Source organism: Triticum dicoccoides, chromosome 2B (assembly GCF_002162155.2).
Source record: "Triticum dicoccoides isolate Atlit2015 ecotype Zavitan chromosome 2B, WEW_v2.0, whole genome shotgun sequence".
Classification (NCBI taxonomy): domain Eukaryota; kingdom Viridiplantae; phylum Streptophyta; class Magnoliopsida; order Poales; family Poaceae; genus Triticum; species Triticum dicoccoides.
Genome location: NC_041383.1, coordinates 401,595,067 through 401,608,807, shown reverse-complemented (window position 1 = coordinate 401,608,807; position 13,741 = coordinate 401,595,067). Strand labels below are relative to the sequence as shown.

Below are 13,741 nucleotides of genomic sequence, written 5' to 3'. Positions count from 1 at the left end.
TCATCTCTGACAATTTTGCTTCTACTTTCGGCATAGTGATCATCTTTGACCGTAACTTGCTTACCTCCTGTTTGAGATCTTGTAGTCCTTCTACCTCCGCCCGCAGATCTGCCACTTCCTTCTCCACACGGTCCACTATAATCTGAACTTTAGCTCGGGTGTCCGCCATCTGCGACTGAGATAGATCTCGCTACCCTTGTTCATAAAATCTTTCTCTGGTACACGGATCCTATCAGATCCCGGAATTTCACCACCGAGAGAATATCTCTCAGCAACCGGATCGGACTCAGAGATCTATACCCGAATGTTCACCGCCACCGTGTCGTCGCCACCCGACGCCGCCGCTGCGAACTGGGATTTTATGAGAGAACCCAACCTCCTGCTCTCCACAGCCCGAATCGCCGCTGATGACTCGCCGCCGAGGATTGAACCTGGCGCTCTGATACCTTTGTAAGAACCAGAAGAAGAGGATCGAATAGATCGATGAATTTGGGAGTCGATTTCACTGATGGTTCATTGAAAATAAGGGATACAAGGGCAGATCGCTAAAGGCGGATACCCCGACTTGCTCACGACCTAGGGTTCTAGCTACCTACAATGACTTATCCAATTACAACCTGCCCGATCTCGTCTCGGTGCCCAACATATAAATCCCTTTCCAGCTCATCGCGGTAACACAGTGATTAACGACTACATTACAATGTTCGGTTTAAACTCATTGGGTAAAACGGCGAGGACGCATCCGAGCCGTTGATCTGGTCTGAAACGGTATCTTGTCGTCTGCGCTGTTGGATAACTGAACTTGTCTTGCGTCGTCTTCTTTCTTCAGTAACAGCGAGGTTCAGGTCCTGACAGGTTCGATCCCTGGTCGCCCGCGGGAGCGTCGCGGCCTGCTCACGCAGATTGAAGAACCTGCCCAAATATGTTCTGGGTTCGAGGTTGGGTCATATTTTCACGATTAGCCAAGCTGTCCGCCCGTGGGATTTGAGCACTGACCAAGCCGTCCGCCCGGGCCGGGCATATAAAAGGAATTTGAGGCGTTCAATTGAAGATCGCATTCCGCACCCAAGTCTAGCACGCTCTGACCTGAAAACTGAATGCTACGCACTCCGAACTGAACTGTGTCGGAGGTTCACTGGGAAATTTTATTTCATTCCATTCTGAGTTCACAAGAATGTAGATAAAATAGAGATGCTCTTTTTGGCGTCATCAAAGTACTGGAACTGAGAGACGAAATAGGTATATAACGAGAAATCCACAATCGGTTTTGCAGGATCCGAACAACATTCTACACAACATACATAATCCTCCATCATTTCGTTGTGAACTTCTTGCACCTAGCATTTGCAAACACAGTATCATCTCTGTCTTATCAGCAAGTGCAACGACCTGAGTGCATCCATCTAACCTGCATGCTCGGTATTAAGATGCCGCTTTCGCCACAACAGTAACTGAAGCACAAGGCTTCTCTGGAGGCATGAACAGAAATACAGTGTGACATGATCCTTCCTATATTTAACTCTGGCAACCTAGACTCAAATCATGGACATGATAGCCCAGGCCTTCAGAAGAAGATGGTGGATACCCCCATCGCGAAGCACCCAAATGCTACCCAAGGGCTCAACCGCTCACCTGACGAAGCAGCACAAGAAAGATTGAATTTTGAAGGCTTGAAATGAAAAGGATGCATTACTAACAAATATCGTGTTCTTTAGAAGAAGAAAAAATGCAAGTAATGTATTTCATTGCATAAGTTTGACACACCATCTCTATGTAAATAGCAAGTACTAATCAGCAATTGTTACACAAAATCACTATGAAACAAATGAAAGCATGGATGAGGTATTGGAAATTCGAAAGACAAGAAAAAAAAACTGCTGGTATACAGACAATCGAATAAACTATGACTAGATACTCAAATATAAAAAAATCAGAAAGCAGAAACCAATGCTGGCTTTGTAATTTCCACATGACAGCTAGGGCATAGCTTTACTTCACGAGTTTCCCCTAATATATAGAAACTTACAGCAACAAATTGTAGTTGATTGTCACTGGTTAAGACGGCTATTAAGTTGACCCTTCTTAATATTGTCGAAGTCTGTTTTTCCATAACAAATCAAGTCCAGCTATTTCTCAATGTAGGTATTTTCTAATATTAATAAAACCTACCAAGATAAAAGAAAGCTACAAAATCTATAAACATTCATCGATATAATATGCAGTAAGCTATCCACACCAATAAGAAAGATGACAAAATTAGAGATTGCACCCTGTTCTAATTTTCTTATTTTCTTAATAAGATATAAGTACAACACAACAATCTTAACAACATTCTTGTATAAAGAAAACATTACGTCTTCACCAATAAAGAAAACTGCTACAAAGCACGAGAAGTAAGCAAGTCTAGAACTGAACTTAAGTTATTAGCACATTGATTCCTCAGCTAATGTCTACAATACAGTTTGGCAGATGAAACTAAGTGCATATACACTGACAATGACCAGTGCTCCAAATTGAGCAAAGCAAAGGAACTAGGAAATATGCAGCAGATTTCTGAAGAATGCAAGCTAGCAAAGAATTTGAGCTGGATGCGCAGACAGAAGCATACCTATTCTGGCTGCTTTCCAAAAGAAACCACGGAACCTGTCAGGAGAAATTCATGTAAGAAAATGAAGAATAACGAAAAAGGTTTGCCTGAATTTGGGTTAGAACCCTGTGCTTTTGAAATCTAACAAATTGAGCTAATTGAATACAAAAATAGTTGGCCGCAGAGACATCACTGACAAATAGCATTGAGGACCTTTTTGATCTTTTTTTAGGATAGTTATCCTTAGGAATTTCACCCATCAGGGTTTTTTGTTACGCAGGATTGTAATCCATAGAGTTATTTCTAAGGGTTCCATTGCACTATATAACATTTGAAAAAATTCGTTGACTAAACTTCTTGCAAAGATACCACTGCATTTCCTATGGTGTAAACGAAACATGCTTTTATTCAGATTCATTTAGTACTCAATTATCTATGCTTAGAGAAGACACAGCACTATAGTCATGGTCTTTTTTCTCCTAATTATGTGTTGTTTGAAATCAAACCACACAGATCAAAGAGGCACTGCATATCTTGTTCCTTATCTTTCTACTACTACTTTTTCGGGGAATTGTTGCTCCTTGTCGAGTTTACAAAGGGGAGTTTCACAGTTCTTCCAAATGGTGCTTAATCCGACTATAGGATTCAGGGGTTGCAATCAGCTCTGAACCATTCTACTGTTGGACATCCAAAAGCTTTTATGGATCAAAAACAAAATGCCCTAGACCCAACAGCTACATGTTGCATTAACGCAGCCCCACGGAGAATCCAATCCATGCTTAAAGGATACTACTTAGTGATCTAAACGCTTTTATATTTCTTTACAGAGGGAGTACCATATAGGTACCGTGCAATTCTTCCTGCTGATCTTGACAGTACGACTATTTGCCTTTACGGAAGAAAAAAAAAGGGAAGGCAAATCGCGTAGATCAGATCGCTCAGGAAGAAATCTCCAATGACTTTTCAATCTGGGAAGTCAGCGTAGAAAAATACCCGGTGCGATCGTTGAGGATGGCAGGGAACTGCATCTTGATGTAGGTGCAGGTGCAGATCACCAGCAGCACCACTATGAGGAAGGAGTTGAAGTTGAACAGCGCCGACTAAAATCACGCCAAAAAAACAACGATTAGGTGGCCAGATCCGTCGAATTGGGGAGGGGGGAGGAGGAGATGAGTTCGACGCGGGGAAGGGGCGGAGGTTACCATGGCGCTGGCCTCCTCCTTACCGAGCTGCGACTGCAAGACAGGAATCTGGATCTACTGGCTTGGGGTTGGGGTCGGGGTTTGGGTTGGCCACAGCCTAGTGCGTGTAGAGCTAGCGCTGCAAACGAGTCAGTTGGGGTTGGGGTGGCCATAGCCCAACATTGCTCTATCAACACGCGCTGTTTGCCCGTAAAAAAAAAACACGAGCTGTTTGTTTAGAACATCTCCAATTTCTAAAAAATAAACAAACTCCAACACTAACCCTAAAAATCGGTTCGGTCGCCAACAAAAATGCCCGTCGCCTACGACAGCCTATTGCTATATGGTGACCAAAACATTTTAGGTCATGCCCAAAAGATTGCTACAACTGATGCAAATTTGCATCATCACTAGCGGCCGACTCAAAATCAAAATTGTTGCTTCGGGAACTCACCGAATCGCCTTCTACTACAACCGTTGTCGGCCATCGATATGCCATGGAAGGCATCATCAACGCGCCTGCCGATGTTGATGGCCTCCCCACTGCTCCCGCCGCAGCCATAGTCATCCCTCATGTGGTTCCCGCCAGTGGTGGCAACAAGCCGAAGGCCGTCCGCCGCCAAGGGCTTGCGCTGCCATGAATAGCCGACGTTGCCGGCGGGGATGCACCTAAGGACCAGTCGTCGCCGCCTAGTTTCTGTGCGGGTGAAGAAGGTCATCAAAAAGAGGCTGTCGTATGATTAATCGACAACGGTTGTTGCCCGTGCGAAGAAAGGCGGTGACAACGGCGACTTTCCACGGCGATAGTTGCTGCTCCAACAACGCTTAGGACCTTTTCCCCTCCCACCGCCGCATGAGGACCAGTAGACATCACTCGCCGCCACAACCGTCAGCGTCCCCAACATGTTCGGTGAAATCACCGAGGGGCAAATAAATCCAGTTTTCATTGATTTTACATTTTGTATGCACTTGTGATGTGATGTGGTGTTTGTGTATTTTCTTCAGATTTTGAATATGTAGTGTGGGTGAGGAAACATTTTTGCAATACACTTGTGTTGCATCCCAAGATTTTCCATCACTTGAAACATTACGGATTTAAAAACGTTGTTGATTATCTATGTTGTGATGTTGCAAAGTTTTAATTACAATGTCATAGTTTGTTTGAATATGTACGCAACTGTGGAGTACAGAAGAACAAGGCCAAATTTTAAGACACTAGTTTTGGTCTGGCGAAGAAGCAGAAACTTTTTTGATGACCAAAAACCTTCTCTCTCCACCCGCAAAACCAATTCTAAGGCACCAAATTATTCGGTTGTTGTTGAAGAAGCTCTTAGTAGCCAAGTGTTTACCGGTCATTTTGCTTGTTCACAAGTCTTTTTTCAATATTGACAACAAATGAACTTGAGTGGGAAAAATAACTATTTATCAAAATATTAGCAGCCATCAAACAAAAATAAAAGTACCAAAAATGAGCCAATTGTCAAGAGACAAGAAGTATATGGAAATAATTCCCGGTGGTAAGTAGCAATGATATCCAACATCATCTTCACACCAAACACATAGATAAAAGACTCTTGTAGAGTTAACATGCCACCTAGAAATAAGATAATTTACAATATCAACTCTAAATGACAATATCTCAAATGTACACATTTTCTAGGCTTGTAATGTACACAAAGCATACTACTCCCCCATAATGTGATACCCAAAAAATCTTAACAAGAGGCAAGTAAGATCCAACAAGAGATAAATAATGAACATTTAGAATTTCAATTTTGCATGAGAAGACATACCACATAGAGATTAGATAAACTTGTAATATCAATACTAGGTGGTATTCCTGATGTACACACATTTGTAGGATCCTGAAGTGCACAAGGCACATCAATCCCCCAAAATGGGATGTTCCAATAATCTCTCACAAGAGCCAACAAAGATATAAACAAGATGTAAAAAGGTTTAACACAACACTCACACGTACATGATGTGCAAACCAACATACACATACTTGATTATTCAAGATAAGAAAATTGGAAGCACAACTTATACAAACACATGCAAGGAGCAAAACCAAAACATGCAAAGGGGTAAGTAACTTTCAATGTATACAATTTAAGTACAAGTTACCGCAAGGAAGAGCATTGGATATAAGGTAGAGACTTTATAATCCAAATGACTTGGCTTGAGACAATATGAATGATGAATGTCCCTTAATTCTTCGTAATGTAGCCAAGTCTTCAATGCCCTCCTAAATACCTATTGATCAAGTTTTAACTTGTTGATCCCCAACCAAGTTGGGTCATAGAGCTTAGTCACAATAGGCTTGGCTACCCAAATGGTTCTTTTCTTGACACCACTTTGAGTACCAACAAATTTGGCAAACACATTGCCAAACTTATCCTTCGGAAGAGAATAAATAACATCAATCATAATGAGGTTGGATACGGTATCATTAGTGCATGAAGAAGCAAGGTGACCCTTCTCACGACATAAGTAGCAACATCTATTCTTTTCCTTCTTCTTAGTTGACTTCTCAACTTGAAGATCATTAACTTGAGTCTTCTTGAGAAATGGCCTATCTTCAACTTGTGATTGAGCATGAGATTGAACTTGTGGCCTCTTCCCTTGTTGCTTGTCACTAATGGGATTCTTCTTCTATGGGCAAGATCTAACATGATGCCCTTCAATTTTGCACTTAAAGCAAACAATCTTAGTCGGATTCTTGACTTGTTCTTGGCCCTTCTTCTTGTTGCTCTTGGACTTCTTCTTCTTACTAGAGTTGAATCCAAGTCCGCCCTTGTCATTGGGAGATTTTTGTCCACTCAGAATATTTTTAAGTGTGTACTTCCCTTCATGACACTTTTTCAAGTCTTTCTTCAAAGAAGTAACTTGGGCCTTGAGCTCTTTGATTTCCTCTACATGGTTAGTATCAACACAAGTACTAGAGGAAGTATAAGCTTCATCGTTAAGGCAACAAGGCAAGGAAAGTAATTCATCACAAGAAGTACCAATGTTATGATTAGATAAATTACGAGGACTAGCACATGGCAATATAGCATTTTGACTAGAAGAAGTGTTGATGTCCACATGAGGCTCACTAGATGTTACCTTCATGATCATAGCCTCACGAGCTACCTTTAGCACATTATGGGATACTAGAAGATCATCATGAGAACTAGAGAGTTTTTCATGACTTTCTTCCAATTTCCCATAATTGCTAGAGAGCAACTCAAGTTGAGCCCTTAGCTCAACACTCTCCTTCAAAATGGATGCTTCAAAATAAATAGAGTTAGTAGCACAAGCATCATCATTAACAATAAGAGGAGAAGGCAACTTGGCAAGCTCTTTTGAATAAGAAGCTTTAAGTTGAGCATGAGACTCGGTGAGTCCGATGAGCTCACTCTTAATGACTCTTGAGCTATTTCCGAGGTGCTCAAAGTCCTCAAGGAGTTTGGCATGTGCAACATCAAGCTTACCATTTTTAGTTTTGAAACCATTGGCCACATGTGGTAATTTTAGAGCAAAGGTCTCCTCGAGGGATTCCTTGGTGGTTTGTTCAAGTTCAAGAGCTTGAGAGAGGTCTGCAATCTCATTAGCATAATCACGTTCATGACCTTACATTTTCTCAATGGCGACCTCATGCTCCTCGAGATGAAATTCCAACTCCTAAATGTATTTCTTGTCCTCAATGGCAATAGACATGATTTCCATGAAGTTGCTACGAGCAATTTTATTCTTACGAAGAGCTTTAAAAATCATTTCCTCCTTAACTTTTAAGGAAAGAATATCATCACTCTCTTCATCATTATCCTCATCCTCATTATCATCAACGTCATCATCATCAAGAGATATATTGGGATTCAAAGTAGGAGATACCTTTGAAGCCTTAGCCATAAGGAAAAAGTGAGAAACAATATATGATGATGTAGGATCCCTTGAAGTGCCATTCAAAATCACATCTTGTTCCATGGAGTGTTGGGTTTCCTCTACATTGTTAGCACAACAACTCGAGGAAATAGATACATTTTTATCATGGCAACAAGACATATCAAGCATAACATCATATGATTTAGTCAAGCAGTTTCTACATGATATGCAAGGACTATCAACGCAAGCATGTGCAACATCTAGAGAGCTCGAAGTGTTGAAATCCCAATAAGGAGCATTGCAATAAGATAGTGATGAAGGATCATCAACAATAAGCCCACCATCATCATTGCAATGACCAACACTACTCACCATATCATTACCTTGTGGCAATCCATATGTAGGTGAAGTAGAAGAAGTTGAGAACACTATATGACCGAACGTGGAGGGAGAACAATCATTCCCACAAATCTTGGACACACCATATTTATCTTGAAGCTTTGTCCACAACTCATGAGCATCACGAAATGACATGAATTAAAATATAACTACATTGCTCAAAGCATCAAAAGGCACATTAGAAGCTTGAGCATTGAGATAAGAGTTTTTCTCATCCTCTAAATATAAGTTTTGAGGATCCTTTGGAGGAGAAAAACCCATATCTACAATTCGCTCTAAATTTGGCTCCATGACCCTAAAGACATCAAGCATGTGAATTACCCAAACATCAAAATTTGTGCCATCAAAACTAAGAGTGTCATAGAATCCTAATCCCCTAGTTGACATCTTTACTCTCTAGGCAGTTCAGCCTAATAATGAGAGACGAGGCTCTGATACCAATTAAAAGATCATGGATGTCGCCTAGAGGGGGGGGGTGAATAGGCGCTTTAAAATAATTACGGTTTAGGCTTGAAAAATGCGGAATAAAACTAGTGTTTTAATTTGACAAGCACAAAACCTGAATCAACTAGGCTCACCTATGAGCACCAACAACGTATGCTAAGCAAGATAAACAACTAAGTGATAGCAAGATATATAACATGAAACACTATGGCTATCACAAAGTAAAAGTGCATAAGTAAAGAGCTCGGGTAAGAGATAACCGAGGTATGCGGAGACGACGATGTATCCCAAAGTTCACACCCTTACAGATGCTAATCTCCATTTGGAGTGGTGTGGAGGCACAATGCTCCCAAAATGCCACTAGGGCCACCGTAATCTCCTCACACCCTCGCACAATGCAAGATGCCGTGATTCCACTAAGGGGACCTTGAGGGCGGTCACCAAACCCGTACACATGGCAACCCTTGGGGACGATCATGTTGGGAAACGTAGCATGCAATTTCAAAAAAATTCCTACGCTCACGCAAGATCTATCTAGGAGATGCATAGCAACGAGAGGGGGAGAGTGTGTCCATGTACCCTCGTAGACTGAAAGCAGAAGCGTTAACTTAACGCGGTTGATGTAATCGAACGTCTTCTTGAATCAACCGATCAAGTACCAAACGTACGGCACCTCCGAGTTCAGCACACATTCAGCTCGATGACGTCCCTCAAACTCTTGATCCAGTAGAGGTACGAAGGAGTCGATGAGTTCCGTCAACACGACCGCGTGGTGACGATGTTGGTGATGTGATCCCCGCAGGGCTTCGCCTAAGCACTACAACAATATGACAGGAGGAGTAAACGGTGTAGGGGGGCACCGCACACGGCTAAGAAACAACTGTTGTGCTTTGGGGTGCCCCCTGCCCCCGTATATAAAGGAGGAGAGGGGAGAGGGCTGGCCCTATGGCGCGCCAAAGTGGGGGGAGTCCAACTAGGATTCCCAATCCTAGTTGCCCCCGCTTCCTTTCCAATGGAGGAGGGAGAGAGAAAGAGAAGGGGAGGAAGAAGGAAAGGGGGGTGCTACCTCTTGAGCTTGCATTGGTTTTCCCTTGAAGAGGAAAGGATGATGCAGTAAAATAGCGTAAGTATTTTCCTCAGTTTTGAGAACCAATGTATCAATCCAGTAGGAGACAACGCACAAGTCACTGAATACCTGCACAAACAATCAACAACTTGCACCCAACGCGATAAAGGGGTTGTCAGTCCCTTCACGATCACTTGCAAAAGTGAGATTTGATAGAGATGGATAAACGGTGAAGTAAATATTTTTGGTATTTTTGGTTTATAGATTGGAAAGTAAAGATTGCAAAATAGTAGATCGGAAACTAACAAGATATAAACGAGATTCAATATAATGGAAAAGAGACTGGGGGCCATAGGTTTCACTAGTGGCTTCTCTCAAGATAGAAAATATTACAGTGGGTGAACAAATTATTGCCGAGCAATTGATAGAAAAGCGCATAGTTACGATGATATCTAAGGCAATGATCATGAACATAGGCATCACGTCCGTGTCAAGTAGACCGACTCCTGCCTGCATCTACTACTATTACTCCACACATCGATCGCTATCCAGCATGCATCTAGAGTATTAAGTTCATAAAGAACGGAGTAACACATTAAGCAAGATGACAGATGTAGAGGAATTAACTCAAGCAATATGATGAAAACCACATCTTGTTATCCTCGATGGAAACAATACAATACATGCCTTGCTGTCCCTACTATCACTGGGAAAGGACAGCGCAAGATTGAACCCAAAGCTAAGCACTTATCCCATTGCAAGAAAGATCAATCTAGTAGGCCAAACTATTTAGAAGAGACTTGCAAAGATATCAAATCATGCATATAAGAATTCAGAGAAGAATCAAATGATATTCATAGATAAATCTTGATCATAAATCCACAATTCATCATATCTCGGCAAACACACCGCAAAAGAGTATTACATCGAATAGATCTCCAAGAACATCGAGGATAACATGGTATTGAGAATCAAAGAGAGAGAAGAAGCCATATAGCTAATAACTATGGACCCAAAGGTCTGTGGTAAACTACTCACACTTCATCACAGAGGCTTTGGCGTTGATGTAGAAGCCCTCCGTGATCGAATCCCCCTCCGGCAGAGTGCCGGAAAAGGCCCCAAGATGGGATCTCATGGGTACAGAAGGTTGTGGCAGTGGAAAAGTGGTTTCGTGGCTCCCCCTGATGTTTTCAGGGTATAAGAGTATATATATATAGGCGAAGGAACTAGGTCAAGGGAGCCACGAGGGGCCCATGAGGGTGGGGGCGCGCCCTACCCCCTAGGCGCGCCATCCTGCCTCGTGGCTTCCTCGTTGCGTCTCTGACTTCATCTCCGAGTCTTCTAGTTTGCTTTTGGTCCAAGAAAGATCATCGCGAAGGTTTCATTCCGTTTGGACTCCGTTTGGTATTCGTTTTCTGCAAAACTCTAAAATAGGCAAAAAAAACAGAAACTGGCAGTGGGCCCTCGGTTAATAGGTTAGTCCCAAAAATAATATAAAATAGCATATAAATGTCCATTAAACATCTAAAATAGATAATATAATAGCATGGAATAATAAAAAATTATAGATACGTTGGAGACGTATCAAGCATCCCCAAGCTTAATTCCTGCTCGTCCTTGAGTAGGTAAATGATAAAAACAGAATTTTTTATGTGGAATGCTACCTAACATATTTATCCATGTAATTTTCTTTATTATGGCATGAATGTTCAGATCCAAAAGATTCAAGACAAAAGTTTAATATTGACATAAAAATAATAATACTTCAAGCATACTAACAAAGCAATCATGTCTTCTCAAAATAACATGGCCAAAGAAAGCTATCCCTACAAAATCATATAGTCTGGCTATGCTCTATCTTCATCACACAAAATATTTAAATCATGCGCCACCCCGATGACAAGCCAAGCAATTGTTTCATACTTTTGATGTTCTCAAACTTTTCAATCTTCACGCAATACATAAGCGTGAGCCATGGATATAGCACTATAGGTGGAATAGAATGGTGGTTGTGGAGAAGACAAAGGAGAAGATAGTCTCACATCAACTAGGCGTATCAACGGGCTATGGAGATGCCCATCAATAGATATCAATGTGAGTGAGTAGGGATTGCCATGCAACGGATGCACTAGAGCTATAAGTGTATGAAAGCTCAAAAAAAACTAAGTGGGTGTGCATCCAACTTGCTTGCTCACGAAGACCTAGAACATTTTGAGGAAGCCCGTCATTGGAATATACAATCCAAGATTTATAATGAAAATTCCCACTAGTATATGAAAGTGACAACATAGGAGACTCCATATCATGAAGATCATGGTGCTACTTTGAAGCACAAGTGTGGAAAAAGGACAGTAACATTACCCCTTCTCTCTTTTTCTCTTTTTTTATTTGGGCCTTCTTTTTTTATGGCCTCCTTTTTTGTCTGAAGTCTCATCCCGACTTGTGGGGGAATCATAGTCTCCATCATCCTTTCCTCACATGGGACAATGCTCTGATAATGAAGATCATCACACTTTTATTTACTTACAACTCAAGTATTACAACTCAATACTTAGAACAAAATATGACTATATGTGAATGCCTCCGGCGGTGTACCAGGATGTGTAATGATTCAAGAGTGACATGTATGAAAAAATTATGAATGGTGGCTTTGCCACAAATACAATGTCAACTACATGATCATGCAAAGCAATATGACAAGCAATATGACAATGATGGAGCGTGTCATAATAAACAGAACAGTGGAAAGTTGCATGGCGATATATCTCGGAATGACTATGGAAATGCATTAATAGGTAGGTATGGTGGCTATTTTGAGGAAGGTATATGGTGGGTGTATGGTATCGGCAAAAATTGCGAGACACAAGAGAGGCTAGCAATGGTGGAAGGGTGAGAGTGCGTATAATCCATGGACTCAACATTAGTCATAAAGAACTCACATATTGCAAAAATCTATTAGTTATCGAAACAAAGTACTACGTGCATGCTCCTAGGGGGATAGATTGGTAGGAAAAGACCATCGCTCGTCCCTGACCGCCACTCATAAGGAAGACAATCAATAGATAAATCATGCTCCAACTTCATCACATAATGGTTCACCATACGTGCATGCTACAGGAATCACGAACTTTAACACAAGTATCTCTCAAATTCACAACTACTCTACTAGCATGACTCTAATATCACCATCTTCATATCTCAAAACAATCATAAAGAATCAAACTTCTCATAGTATTCAATGCACTTTATATGAAAGTTTTTCATCTTAGATGCCTATCATATTAGGACTAATTTTATAACCAAAGCAAATTACCATGATGTTCTAAAAGACTCTCGAAATAATATAAGTGAAGCATGAGAGTTCAACAATTTCTATAAAATAAAACCACCGCCGTGCTCTAAAAAGATATAAGTGAAGCACTAGAGCAATATTGCCTAGCTCAAAAGATATAAGTGAAGCACATAGAGTACTCTAATAAATCACGATTCATGTGTGTCTCTCCCAAAAGGTGTGTATAGCAAGGATGATTGTGGTAAACTAAAAATCAAAGACTCAAATCATACAAGACGCTCCAAGCAAAACACATATCATGTGGTGAATAAAAATATAGGTGTCGGTGTCAAAACCGGCGGATCTCGGGTATGGGGTCCCGATCTATGCGTCAAGGCTGATGGTAACAGGAAGCAAGGGACACAGATGTTTACCCAGGTCCGGGCCCTCTCGATGGAGGTAAAACCCTACTTCCCGCTTGATTAATATTGATGATATGTGTAGTACAAGAGTAGATCTACCACGAGATTGTAGAGGCTAAACCCTAAGAGCTAGCCTATGATGGTATGATCGTAATTGTGATCGGCCTTCTAAGGACCAACCTCTTCGGTTTATATAGACACCAGAGAGGGCTAGGGTTTACGTGGAGTCGGTTACAAGAAAGGAAACACAATATCCGGATCGGCAAGCTTGCCTTCCATGCAAAGGAGAGTCCCATCCGGACACGGGCTGAAGTCTTGAGTCTTGTATCTTCACGCTTCAATAGTCCGGACGTTGTACACAGTCCGATTGTCCGGATACCCCCTAATCCAGGACTCCCTCAGTAGCCCCTGAACCAGGCTTCAATGACGATGAGTCCAGCATGCAGTATTATCTTCGGCATTGCAAGGTGGGTTCCTTCTCCGAATACTCCAAAGTGATTATCG

At 41.5% G+C, this 13,741-nt stretch overlaps 1 protein-coding gene across 1 annotated transcript; it reads right to left on the bottom strand.

Moving 5' to 3' along the window:
• Positions 1-1,161: 1,161 nt before the first annotated feature.
• On the bottom strand, positions 1,162-3,948 carry LOC119363896 (protein kish-like). Its single transcript, XM_037629266.1, has 4 exons — positions 3,790-3,948; positions 3,581-3,687; positions 2,609-2,643; positions 1,162-1,632 (listed from the first exon to the last, which is right to left on the bottom strand). The coding sequence occupies exons 1-4, from the start codon at positions 3,790-3,792 to the stop codon at positions 1,565-1,567; spliced, it is 213 nt and encodes a 70-aa protein (XP_037485163.1). The 5' UTR covers positions 3,793-3,948; the 3' UTR covers positions 1,162-1,564.
• Between the last annotated feature and the right edge of the window lie 9,793 nt (positions 3,949-13,741).

Excerpts from the sequence above, each read along its gene's own strand:
- LOC119363896 (XM_037629266.1), bottom strand. Across the intron at positions 2,644-3,580 it reads ATCCTCAACGATCGCACCGG|GTTCCGTGGTTTCTTTTGGA; the intron begins GTATTTTTCTAC and ends TTCTCCTGACAG. Across the intron at positions 1,633-2,608 it reads TTGGAAAGCAGCCAGAATAG|GTGAGCGGTTGAGCCCTTGG; the intron begins GTATGCTTCTGT and ends CTGCTTCGTCAG.